Source organism: Falco punctatus (assembly GCF_963210335.1).
Source record: "Falco punctatus genome assembly, chromosome: 4".
In the NCBI taxonomy this organism is placed as follows: Eukaryota; Metazoa; Chordata; class Aves; order Falconiformes; family Falconidae; genus Falco; species Falco punctatus.
This window is the reverse complement of record NC_137583.1, coordinates 58,316,420-58,330,099: the sequence shown is the minus strand read 5'-3', so window position 1 is coordinate 58,330,099 and position 13,680 is coordinate 58,316,420. Positions and strand designations below refer to the sequence as shown.

The following is a 13,680-nucleotide window of genomic DNA, read 5'->3' as shown; positions in this document are numbered from 1 at the left end:
GTCATTAATATCACCTTGCAGTGCCTGGTATTAGCTAGTTGCTTGCATAATTAGACCCAAATTGCCAGAAGGAAAACAAGTATCTCAAAAAAAAAAAAAAAAAAAAAAAAAAAAAAAAAAAAGACCCAAACCCACCCCAAAAGCAAAAAACAAAACCCCAATAACTGAGTTCTGTTGAAAAGCTTCACATTTCATAGTACTTTTTATCAGGTACGCAAAATAACTATACCCAAAAAGCAGGTTTGAGGCACTTTTTAATACTTCTATTGATACCAGTTAAGAGCCAAAATCTTTATATACATGTAAACTGGCTGGTCTGCACTGGCACATTGATCCACCTAGCTGAGTGGCAAGCGTAAAACATTACTTAATTGGGATGGTACCACCTTGTTGGCATTACAAAGGATAAAAATAAAGAATTAAAATAGTAAAGTGAAAAAAAAATCATTTTGATTTTGACTTTCAGTAATGGTAGAATGAAAAAGGGTTGTCTCTGAGAAGCAGCAGCAGCAGGAGCTTCTTAATTCATTGTAAAATTTTACAGCTTGGAAAGTAACCTCATGATCTAAGTAAATCCTTGGCACTCTTAAGCTAGAAATACTTTCCTGGGGCAGTTGAATTATAACAGTGGGAAAGATACCTGTATATGTGTGGAATTTGTTTGTTTTTTGACTTTCTGGTCCCTCTTCAACCTGCCTGTGCTTGTTTTCTACATTGTATGTTTTATGATTTGTATTAATCCGTTTTCTCTGTTTAATTGTATGCATATTTACCATCTCGTCACGTTTCATTGGTCTGACAGTGATTGCTTGTGTAGTCACGATAGTCTGCAGGTTTTCTGAAAAATATTTTTCTCAACTTCTGTTTGTCAAACAATTATCTTCAAGTGTTGTACATCTGAAATAGTCCTAAAAACCTAGTTAATAAAACCAGATGGGCCATTTGGAGCCATTTCTCTCTAATTAATTGGATGTCAAGAAGATAATCATATCCAGAATTTGTTATTTAACAATAAATAATTTATTGCTAGGACCAGGCCAGTTTTTCTTAGACAACAACCAAACATGACATTTCCACCTCTGACTGTTCTCACTTCAGGGTTTCCTCTGATCTTAAAAATAGCATCTTGGTTTTGCATTTACTTATTACTGCCTCTTACTCTTACATTTCATATCCCTATTAGGGTGTAGTAACTGGTTGTAAGAAAGGCAGTGGTGGGAAGAGAAGTAACTGATCACTTCCTTACCTTTTTTTTTTTTTTAATAGTCTGTGTTGATTTGTTGTGAGCTGTGTCCTTTATAAAACCTATTAGTTGACTTTTACATTCATAGGCCTTTGTGTCTTAGAAGTTGCAAATTCTCACTAGGTCGGGGGTGGGGTTGGGGTGGTTCACCTCTGAAATCATCCAGTCTTTCTTCCCCATGACTGATTACATTATCACTTTTACTGTAATGGAGAAAATACTAAACAATGGAAGCATATGAAGATGGCTACAGTACTGGCTGGGAGGGGCTGCTGGTCAGCCCAGTCTGTCACCCTCCAGTGACCTGCAGTATGTAACACACTATAGAAGGCCCTTATAGCCTGGCAAATTTTTGTTTGAGTTTATAGCTCAAACAATATAGTGCATCACCAGAGTCAAGTATAAAAGCCACAACTGGTTGATTTTATTTATTGCATCTTATGCAGGTAGCACCGATGATCCTTTAGCTGATCTTTCTGAGGTCTTAAATACTGATGATGATATTCTTGGAATACTTTCAGATGATTTGGTAAAGTCTGGAGATCATTCGGGTATGTATGTTTATAAGGTCTCGCTGATATTTGTTTTCTCTTTCTCTGTTATATATGTGTTTGTTGTATTGTATCTATAGGTTATACTCGAGATGGTTTCAGATACAGTTTTCATATTTTAAGAATACCTTGCTTCGAGATGATTTTGTTGCCTTCTACCAAAAAAAAATAAATCCCCAACCTTCTCAACATTTTTGTTTTACTTGGCTCTTTGCTTTGCTGCTTAAGAGAGAATAAAATGTAGCTGCCGTTGTCTATCATACCTGCGTAGCTTTTTTCAGCATGCAGCTTTTTCTTTACTTTTTTTTTTGTTTTGTTTTCGTGTTATAATCATCCATTTTATCTGGTTTGGGTCCTGTAGGTCTTGATTTATGCACTTTCCAGGTTGAGAACTCACCCTCCCCATTTGGTAAGAAACTAAACAATGGATGATCCATGGTTAGAAGTAGTCATCTTTCCTAGTGGTTTTAGCTGAAAGAACTGCATGTGTAGAAACTAGTAATCCTTTACTGTGTCACTAATTCATGCTTTCATTTTCCACTCTTTCTGTGGTGTTTGAGTCTAACACGACCTATAAATTCTGCACTCCGCATTTGAGAGTACTGCATAAAGTTTTGCTTACAGCTTTTAAAAACCTTCCTGAGTTTTGTGTTTCATGATACAAAATCAGACATTTTCTTGCTGCCACTGTTAATGGTAGCATTACTTCTAGTAATAGTGTGTAGTGTTTATCATAGTGGTATCTTTTGTAAATTAAAAGCATTTAAACAATGTGAATATATTAAGCATGAATAAAGCAGTCAGCATCAATTTTTTTGTTTCCACTGGATGATGATTCATCACCTGATGTAAAACATAGGTTGACAATAAGTAGAACAGCATGTTTCATTATTTTACGTTTGTTTTTATTTGGCTTCTAATTCAGAATTGTATTTTAGATACTGAAGTGTGTAGTTTGGTCTTTCAAAGATCTTTCTCAGTTGAGAGATATGTTGACTTGTAAAGGATGTTAGAAAATTTATATAGTAAGTTATGTTTTCTCAGTACCAGCAAATCACTTTGTCTGATGTAACCCAGAATATTCAGTAGTTGTTTTTGAAACAGAAACTGCTACAACTTGTTTGATACTGACTACACTTCAGCAGCACTTCAGTAGATTTTTAATGTAATATTACAAGAATGTCTGGGGTGAACCTTAAGGTGCATGAGGATTAACCATATTGACTGCTGGTGTGATTGTTTTTAAAATGTGAAAAATAGTTACAGTGGAATTATATAATGAAAAATATACACTTAAAAACATGCTGTACCTACACTCAGTAGTCTTATTTCCCACTCTTCCAGTTGCATTCTACTCAATTAACATTCCTCGAACTGTACAGTAAACTGGAGGTAAATAGTGGGCAATTTTATTGGCTTATCTAATGAATGTCTTATTTTGCCTTTCGCATCTTAGAAAGTCTTGGTTTAATTGATAGCTCAGTTCTAGGGGAAAAAAAAGTTTAATGCTCTTTATTCTAAACCAATAAATGTTACTATTTATGTCTAACTTATTATTCTTTCTTCCTTCAGCTGGATTGGATATTGGTCCCATCTCTGATGATCCTTCTTCTCTGCCTCAGCCGAATGTCAGCCAGAGTTCACGGCCATTGAGTGAAGAACAGTTGGATGGAATCCTCAGTCCAGAACTAGACAAAATGGTCACAGATGGTAATTTTTTTGTCCTTGGTCTTCTAGAAGACTTAAGTAGAAATCTTTTATTTTTTTTCTCAAATTGCTTACCTATGTGCTGTAACATACCTATTTGGTCTTGCTTGCAGAATTGATTTTATTGCATTTTTTGATGATTACTCATTCTGTGCTGTCTTTACTTTGTCCAGGTGCTATTCTTGGCAAACTGTACAAAATCCCAGGTACATGTTCTAATCTTTGTTGTCTTTTATAAAATGTAGTTCGTAAACAATGATGGCCAACTCATGCATGGTGTTTTTGCAGAGCTAGGAGGAAAGGATGTTGAAGATCTGTTCACAGCTGTGTTAAGTCCAGCAACCACGCAGCCAGCTCCTTTGCCGCAGCCTCCACCTCCACCACAACTTATGTCTTTGCACAGTCAAGGTATGTTCCTTCGTTACTTCTAAAACAGCAGCCTGGTCAAGAGAGTTGTGCATCTTTTAAATACTGATGTGAAAGTAGGACATGCCTTACTTTCTGCTATTGTTAAATTGTGGAATCTGCTATGTTAGTTTATGAAATATTATTCTAAAACTGTTCTGAAAGGTGTATGTGAGTAACATACACGTAAACATCGCTAATAGAAAAGGACAGTTATTTTAGATTTTTCTGACATATTGGAGCTTTTATTTTAGCTGACGCTTTCGTAGTTTTGAAATTTGTAAAACGTTGTGTTGTAAAACGTGTGTTCTCTTCAGACTTCACTCTAATTACTTTTGAGTACCTCCTCAAGGGTAAGGAAGGAGTCTGTATGACAGTGATTTACTGAGTGTTAATTTCCTTTAAGGATTCAGTTTAACATATTAACTAGTCCTACCCAAATAACAGAGAGAAGGCTAAGTAATTTTGAAAGGTATCTGGGAGTTTAGTAATAATGAAGAAAATAAATTCTAAAATTATCATGAGTTGATACGGCATATTCTTGCTCTTACATTGAAAGCAAGGGGCAGATTGATTTTGTTGTTGTTACCAGTATAGCATTATTTGTTCTTTTTTAGCAGTATATGTGAGCATAATTAAATGCATTCTTTTCTCATCAGACATGATCTCTAGTGGATTTTCTCTGAACTCATGTAGAGAGTGCCCGTTCTGTTATATTGGTACTACAAAAAGTAATATGTAAATGGATTTCACCAGTGAATTAATCATAAGAAGAAAAATTAGTATTTTCCTAGTTGGATGAATTTCCATAAAAAGGAAAAACTTCAAAAAATCTTAGAAAGGAGAGATTTAAAGCAAATAATGAGGTGATTTGAAACAAAAGATAATACAGATATCACTGCCTGTCTCCTAGTTACTTGAGTACTTGGAAATAACTTCAGCATTTGAGTTCTGTGAGATTCTTGAACTTCTCCCTGTGGAACTGCCACAATTACAAAGTTTTAGATTTATAATTTGGTTCAGTTACGGTGTAATGATCCACATGTTTCTGTGAGATAAATGCTTCAGTAATGGGGAAGCGTGCATCAAGTTTCAGCAGTTTCAAACAAAATTAATGCTGTCTTCTCATAAAGACATGTGATCCTACAGTGCAAACCAGGGGCCTGATTCTCCATCTTGTTTGTTTGCCAGGTCTTCACAGTTACTGTATACTGTCTATTTAGCAGCCATAATAAAGCACTTTCTCTTAAATTTTGAGTTACTTTCATCCAAACTATATTTGCCATGTAGCATATGTAAACTTATAGATCAGAAAACAGTCTCCTAAAGCATGAGAGTGATGCAGTGTCATCCTACAGATGCATCTAATTCCTGAGCTACTTCTGTGCTTGTAAGAAGATACTGGGACAACAGTTATAATCGCACTTAAGTGACAGGGATTCAAAGGCCAGCGTTAGTTCTGTGTAGGAACATCTGCAAATACCATCTGCTGGAATGAATCTGCCTGTGCCCCATTTGTAATATTGTAATCAAATAAATAAAATTTTCTGCCTTTGTACTGCTAGGCTGGACATTTAATTAGAAAATGCTGATGCTCATTTGACTAGATTTATCTGTTTCATTGGTTACAAATTAGAGTGTTAGCGGATAATGAGGCTTACTTTGGTACACTGCTCAGGAGTCTCAGAAGAGGAGGTATTTAATTCAGGTGGCTAATGATAATTCTGCAAGGACTGAAAACAGCCTTCTCCATGCTTGCTGCTTGGATCTGAGTATAACAAATACAACAGACAGTTGGCCTTTAAGAACATACCTCAGTATAAATGTGGTACCATAGCATGGGCTAATGCAAAACTTTTGGAAATCCATTTAAAAAAAAAAAGATTTTTCAGACAAGAAAAAAATAATCTGTACAGAGATGTGATGCAGTAGGAAAAAAAACACCCTTAAGTCTGTAGGGAAGCAATGTAAACTGATTTAAAATCTCTTCCAAAAATGGAAGGTCAGTACTATAACATTTTAAAGCAGTTAGTTTTTTGTTAGATGAGACATCAGTTCTTCACTGAAAACTTCAGCTTCTTCCTTAAAAGCAGTCACCCTTTAAAACAGTATTTTAAACTTCTTTCCAGGAGAAAATGCGTTTCCAAGAGTGCCCCTTATGAATGGTCTGATTGGCCCTAACCCTCATCTCCCTCATACAGCTCTGACTGCTGGAGGTGGACTGGGCACTTTCTCTCCCATTACACAGCAACCATATACTGATGCCAGGTAAGTCCAGATGGGAAATAAAAAAATACCCATTGTGATAAATAGCATTTATCACCTGGGGGGTGTTGTTGGAATTAATACTGTGATATTATTAGTATTTAGCTACTTAGCTCTTGACAGCCACTGCAAAAATGTCTGTATTCTTGCAGCCTGTTCACTACTGAAAGAGCAAACAGAATAAGTACTTTGCTAATTGTTTTTTTTTTTTCTTTTTGTACTGAGAGCAACCTATCTAAATATCAAAACCCTGTTCTGATTTGTCAGGGATAAGAATCCAGCATTCAATCCAATGGTAAGTGATCCGAACAGCTCATGGGTACCATCTGCTCCGCCTTTGGAAGGTGAAGGTGATACAATGTCCAATGCTCAAAGGAGCACTCTTAAGTGGGAAAAAGAAGAAGCATTGGGTGAAATGGCAACAGTAGCACCTGTGCTCTATACAAATATCAACTTCCCTAACCTGAAGGAAGAATTCCCAGGTAAGTGGTTTACCGAATAACATTAAATATATTGTAACGATTTATGCATCTTGGATTTGAAAGAATGTAAAATAGACTTATCAAAGCCTTGTGTATTAACACATTTTTTGACTGCAGACTGGGCTACAAGAGTGAAACAGATTGCTAAACTGTGGAGGAAGGCAAGCTCACAGGAGAGGGCTCCATATGTGGTAAGAACAATTACCCACCCGCGTTTGCATACTTGCAGCAAACATATATTTCATTCATGAGGTTTCATTTGTTTTGTTTTTTAAATAAATAAAGTTGTAGGATTAGTGAAAGTTCACTTGAAAAATGCCTTTGTCATTTAACTTATAACTCTGAATACTTCTACCTGTATTCTTTGCTTTTCAGTCTCGGAATAAACTGCATTAGTATTGTGCAATGTAAAGACATTAGCTGACATGAGAGCATTTCTGGTTCCCACCATCTCTTTGCTACATTTGATTGATGCCTCAAGTTCTATTTGCTCTGTGTTCTTCTGCACAAGATCTCACCGTTTTCTTCAGAAGGATAGTAACAAATCATGATACGACTTTCCTCTCTTTCATCGTCCCCTCTCACTAGCCTCTCCTTTCTTTGCCCCATTAGGGTTGCTGAAGTCTTACTTGTTACATTCCAGAGGTTATGTGCTCACATCCTTACTTCCCTCATTTTCTTCTGTTCCATTGTTCTTGCCTTACTGTTCCCCTTCACTACTTACTCTCTTGTATTGCTCTGTGGTGGAAACTCTTTTGACATCATCTGCATTGTGGGGAGCATGAAGGACTCACATTTTCTCTCCAAAAGTGTTCACCTTCTTCACAGTTTGAGAACCTATATTATTCATTCTTATTGACCTTCCCTGCCATTGTTAACAAATATACTTTTCTTTTAATTTCCTGTCATGTTTCCATTCTCTCCTCATTCTCATCTTACCTTTGTTTCTTCACAACAGCAACTGGATAATCATTCTCACTTCATAGGTTTCTGTGGATTTTGCAGGGTTATGTTTTCATAACCTCTTAGCTTTGCCCCACCTGCATTTTTTTAATGTAGTCTCATTAGTAAGCAGATTTGATTCCCATGTATGTTGATGACTCAAAGCTTAACAGTACCAACATCGTTTCCTGCTGTCCAAATTAAAAAATCCCCTTATCTCTCTGACAGCTTTTAGAGGATAAATCATTACCTCAAACTTAATGTGTGAAGTGGAGCTCTTGATCTTTCTGAACCACTTTCCACTTAAAAGAAAAATTCTTTATTGTTTTCTTTGTATCACTGAGGCATCGTTACTCTGCTTTTTATTCAAGCCTGTAACTTCAGCATCTTTGGACCTCTATGTCATCTTGTCCATGCTATATTTAATCCTGGTGATACCATCTGTGTAGTATTTATAAGAAACTGTCCACTTGGATGGGTGAATTTTTATCCAGGCAGTTATCACTTTACAATTATTTCTGTTACCGATTTTTTTTCATTGTTCTTAACAAATGCAGTCCAATTCTTGTGATGGCTATCTAAAAAGCAGCTGCAAAATTATTTCCTTCATGTTCAGAAGGAGGGTGCATGCAGGTTCACACACACACACATGAGTATTTATGTAGCAAGAAGCAGTTACCTCCTCCAGAAGTTACAGTCCATATACTCTTGCCATTCAGCTGTTGCTACTGTTCCTGGCATTGTGCATGTGAGGAGCTTCTGTGGTACCTCTCCTGAGGGACTTACACTCTGTGGGAATGAGTAAAGGCTACCTTAGAAATGAAATTCAGAAGAGTGTTTGTAGGTTTTACTGTAGACTTCTCACTTTCCTTAGTATGTGCAAGTCCCATCACTTATAGGGGAAATGTCACTAATTTTTCTGCTGCTGTGACCCTGGTGCTCTCATCCATGTCACTGTTTCATTGTTGGAGGGGAAGGATTAGAGCCTTTTCTGCTAGGCCACCCCTACTTGACAACTGCAAATAAAGTGGTGAAAAAGATGATGTGAGGGTATGATTCAGAAAAGAAATCATATCCTAGATTGGTGGTAAAACAGACCCTTTCAAACTTCTGTTAGATCCTATAAAGTGTCAGTATGGCTGTAAAATGCCTCATTGAAGAGGAATTTGCTGTTCTTCCATCCAATTTTCCCTGATCTATAAGCCCATATCCTATGTTTATACTGCTAACTTAACACAGACTGAGATCTATAGAGGCTATTTAATGGAGTTGACTGTATTTTTCTTGTCATTGAAAGTCTTCACATTAGTGGCCTTTATTGATCCAAACATCATCTGCTGTGCTCATGTCTTCAGATTGCAGACCACACCAATATGTGATTTGAAAGGTAAACTGGCAGGATTCATGCTTTGTTGGCACAGCACAGTACCTGAACAGACATTCCTAATGTATACAAAACCTCTGTGGCTAATAACTCCATTGTTCTTTCCATGTGTGTTAAATGCAGAATTTCTATAGAGATGAAGTATTTTCAGTTTGGAATTCATTTTAAAGTGCAGAATTTTATCTGCGTAGGAACATAGGATCATAGAATCATAGAATCGTTTAGGTTGGAAAAAACCTTTAAGATCAAGTCCCAGCTGTTAATGTAGCACTAGCAAGGCCACCACTAAACCGTGTCCCTAAGTGCCACATCCACAGGTCTTTTAATGCATGTGATTAAAACAGGCTTTATAGGTAATTTGGTGATAGATTTTTGTAGAAATAACAGATGCACTGTTCACACTTAGCAGAAGAAAATAAGGCTAACTGCTTTTTTTTATATATATTTTCTCAGCAAAAAGCCAGAGATAATAGAGCTGCTTTGCGCATCAATAAAGTACAGATGTCAAATGACTCCATGAAAAGACAGCAGCAACAGGATAGTATTGATCCTGGCTCACGCATCGACTCTGACCTCTTTAAAGATCCATTAAAACAGAGGGAATCAGAACATGAGCAGGAATGGAAATTCAGACAGGTGTGTTGCATTAAGGGTGTTTTGCTATTTTTCTTCCAGCTTTTTACTGCGTCGTTGGAATCTGTTGTAATAAAATCAATTTTAATATTTCTTTATAGAAGAGCTTAAAGTCAGCCATTCTGCATAGGAAGAAAACAGATGCTGTCAGAAGAGAAGCTGTTTAGTAAATGTTAGAAAACTTTGGTTTAAAACTTTGACTCTTAAATCCTACCTATTATGGAAATAGATTATTCTTTCTCTGTATGGCTGGCTGGTGCAGTAGTTTGGTTTTATATACCCTGTACTGCAGTAATCTTGTCCTACAGGCTACTGCTTCAGATGGGGCTGGCTGTCTCTCGGGCCCTGTTTGCCTCACGTCAGTGCTGCATCTGTCAGTAACTTTCTGTCTTCAGAGTATCAGTTTGGAAAGCAGTGCTGCTCTTTAGGCAACCTGGGGAATGCTTTTTCCCAGGCAATCAAGGTGCATGTCAAGGTAACTGAACTTTGCAAATAGCTAAACACTCTGCTTCCATTGCATTTAAACTTTGCAATTTACAATTATTTATAATTGATCTGTGACGTGTCCTAAAGTTTTAGTTACAGATTCGGTCATTAGAAAGATTTTGTATACCCTGGACTTACAAGTGTGACCTTTTTTCCTCGTAATTTTAAAACAGCAAATGCGGCAAAAAAGTAAGCAGCAAGCCAAAATAGAAGCCACGCAGAAGCTTGAACAAGTGAAAAATGAGCAGCAGCAACAGCAGCAGCAGCAGCAGCAGCAGCAGTTTGGTTCACAACAGCTTCTGAACCAGTCTGGCTCAGACACACCTAGCAGTGGGATCCAGAGCCCCTTAACGCCACAGACTGGCAATGGAAGTATGTCTCCTGCACAACAGACATTCCATAAGGATCTATTTACAAAGCAGCCGCTACCTGCTACGCCTACATCAGCATCCTCAGATGATGTGTTCCTAAAACCACAAGCCCCACCCCCGACTCCAACCCGAATCCCAGTACATGATTCACTGTCTCAGTCTCAGACTCCTCAGACATCATCACAACAGATGTTTTCTCCAGGTTCCACAAACACGCGACCTCCTTCTCCCATGGATCCGTATGCTAAAATGGTGGGAACACCTAGACCAGCACCCCTTAACCAAAATTTTGTTAGAAGAAATACCATTGCACCCTTAGATACCTGTGCACCACAGTCGTCCATATCTAGGCCCATTCAGGTAACTGAACCGTCAGGAAGCAGGCCTTCGCCGGTCAGGGATTCGTGTTCTTCATCTCCAGGTAGCAGTGATCCCTATGCAAAGCCACCAGACACACCCAGGCCTGTCATGGCATCAGAGCAGTTCTCCAAACCGCTGGGGGTCCCAAGGTCGCCCATAGTTATGGAACAGTCAGGGAAGGTTCCTTTAACAGCTGGAAGCAGCGATCCATTTACTAAGCCGGCTCCTAGAACTGATGCGTTTCAGAGACAGAGAGTAACTTCTGCTGATGCATATGCACGGCCACCGTTGACTCCTACTCCTACTCCTGTTGATGGTAGCCCTGGACCTTTTAAAACGCCCATGCGCCCACCTCAGTCCCCACAAGATCCTTACGCATCAATGCCAGGTACACCAAGGCGCGTTGCTGTTGATCCATACGAAAGGCCCGCTTTGACACCAAGGCCGGTGGATAACTTTTCCCACAATCAGCCTAATGATCCGTACAGCCAGCCTCCCCTTACTCCCCATCCTGCAATAAAGGAGACTTTTGCCCATCCACCCCGGATAGTGCGGCAGCAGAGTGATTCTTTCGCTCAGTCTGGAGCCATTTCAAGGGCAGCTTCTCAGGATCCTTACTCCCAGCCGCCAGGTACTCCTCGGCCAGTTGCTGATCCTTATGCCCAACCTCCAGGAACTCCTCGTCCCACCACAGTTGATCCATATATGCAGCAACCACCAACACCAAGACCTGCTCAGCCAGCAGATTTATTTGCCCAGTCCCCAGCAAATCAGAGACACTCTGATCCCTACACCCAACCTCCTGGAACACCGAGGCCACTTCTCAATGATCCTTATTCTCAGCAACCAGCAACTCCGAGGCCAGGGATTCCAGAGAGTTTTAACAGACCTGCAGTGTCAAGGCCAGGACTAATACCAAACAGGGATCCTTTCCTGCAGACGCCGCAGAACAGGTTGCAGGGCACTTTTGTCAGGCCATCAGATCCATGTTCTCAAACTCCCAGACCTGCAGGACCTGCAATAACTGATTCCTTTAGCCATGGTCCCACTGCTCCAGCACGTGACCCGTATGATCAACCGCCAATGACTCCAAGACCTCAGCCAGAATCTTTTGGAACTGGTCAGCTGGCCCATGATGCTGCTGAACAGCCACGGCCTGGATCTGAGGGCACCTTCAATGCATCTGGAAATTCTCCAATGAGTTCTCAAGGACAACAATTTCCCAAAGTTTCGCAAGTTCCTGGCCCGGCACCCACTACAGGGGTTACAGATACGCAGAATACCATGAATATGTCTCAAGCAGATACTGAGAAGTTAAGACAGGTGAGAAAAATGTTTAATACTGAGGGTTTTAAAATTTTATAAATAGAAGAATGTCCCTCATTCTTGTTAATACTTGAAGTTTCTTGCTATTAAACATAGCTATATAATGTAGTATTACCTTCATTCACTTAGTGCTATCCAGGAGGACCAATTAACATACTACAGTATATAGAATATAGAACATGAGTAATTTTAAGGAGTTTGAACAAGATCCAGAAAGGAAGCAAAGGCTGTCTTTGAAGCCACTGGAGACATAGATGATTGGTCTGTAATAGCTTTTTTATCTACAGTGTGTGTGTGTGGGGGGAACACCTTGAAAGGACAATTAATTCTGTCCTATAATAGATGAGATGTAGAACTGATTGTCAGTGACTTGTTAATTGACTGGAAAAGGGAGTATAGGCAAAGATCTCAGACTAGACACGGAACCATCCAGTTGGCTGCCATACTGAGGTGAATCCTACCGTTGGGCACTGCTCTGGAGGCACGTTCACTCCAGGTTTTTGTTGATGTTTGGCAAACAGCTCTTGCTGAGAAATAAAATTACATTCAGCTTGTGGAAAGCTGCTCGGTCTTTTGTTTGGAAGAAGTAGAAGTAATGGGAACAATTGGTAGTATTTATCGTACAGTTTCAGAGTAAATTCTGTAGCTTTGATGTAAACCTCCTGCTGAACTTTCTGCCGGTGACTTCAGGTGACCTGTAGTCACCTTTCTCCCTCAGAATGCAGTTTTTCATGTGGTAAAAGGGCCTGTATTACTGGAATAGAAAAAGGAAGAGATTTGCTTATGTTAATTGGTAAAATGGGTTCAAACTATACACTTTAAGAAGAGGTCTGGAGTTCAAGTTGTGTTACCAGCATCTTGCAATATTTGATCCCTCTTCTAATTTCTGAGTTGATTACGTTACAATATTTTTCTTTAGCAATTGAAGAATTTTCGTCCTCCAAAAGGCTTAACGTAGCAGACTGTAACACTTCAAAAATCTGTCAATTGCACTGTCAAGCGCAATATTTTTTTTTGTGTTTTTTTTTTTTTAACAGCGCCAGAAATTACGTGAAATTATTCTACAGCAACAGCAGCAGAAGAAGAATGCGGTTCGTCAGGAAAAAGCCTTGCAGGATGCAGCAGCTCCTACCCATGCAACTCCTCTTCAGCACTGGCAGCAAGACAACTTAAACCAAATTTTTAACCGCCCTCCTCCTCCTTATCCTGGGAATATTAGGTCATCTGTTGTCCCTCCAGGTGGGCCAAGGTTCACTGTATACCCAAAAGACCAACGTGGACCGTTTCCTGCTGATGGGCAGTTCAATAGACCCCAGTTCCCAGGCGATATGAATGCCATGGGGATGAGACCTCATGGGCTTAGGTAAGCTCTTTGATCTCTTAAACCCGGGGTATTATGGGGGTAATTCTACATTTACATAAATTGTTAGATAAAGGGTTGTGGGTTTTTTGATAAAAATCATGTGTTGTCTACAGTAGCTGGTAAGTCAGTATGTACGGTGAGTTTTCCTGTAAGTAGCATTAG

General features: G+C 39.0%; 1 protein-coding gene across 14 annotated transcripts in view; it reads left to right on the top strand.

The window, feature by feature from the left end:
* KMT2C (lysine methyltransferase 2C) overlaps positions 1 to 13,680 on the top strand; it is a 197,622-nt gene that overhangs the window by 154,117 nt on the left and 29,825 nt on the right. For 12 of the 14 annotated variants that reach the window (XM_080386936.1, XM_080386935.1, XM_080386941.1 and 9 more), the window contains 11 exons: positions 1,690 to 1,794; positions 2,156 to 2,203; positions 3,367 to 3,504; positions 3,675 to 3,707; positions 3,790 to 3,909; positions 6,036 to 6,174; positions 6,439 to 6,653; positions 6,771 to 6,844; positions 9,433 to 9,615; positions 10,272 to 12,152; positions 13,193 to 13,518. In XM_080386936.1, the coding sequence (XP_080243062.1) occupies positions 1,690 to 1,794; positions 2,156 to 2,203; positions 3,367 to 3,504; positions 3,675 to 3,707; positions 3,790 to 3,909; positions 6,036 to 6,174; positions 6,439 to 6,653; positions 6,771 to 6,844; positions 9,433 to 9,615; positions 10,272 to 12,152; positions 13,193 to 13,518 (3,262 nt within the window). The remainder of the gene's footprint in view (positions 1 to 1,689; positions 1,795 to 2,155; positions 2,204 to 3,366; positions 3,505 to 3,674; positions 3,708 to 3,789; positions 3,910 to 6,035; positions 6,175 to 6,438; positions 6,654 to 6,770; positions 6,845 to 9,432; positions 9,616 to 10,271; positions 12,153 to 13,192; positions 13,519 to 13,680) is intronic. The other 2 variants (XM_080386940.1, XM_080386938.1) reach the window with 2 other exon arrangements.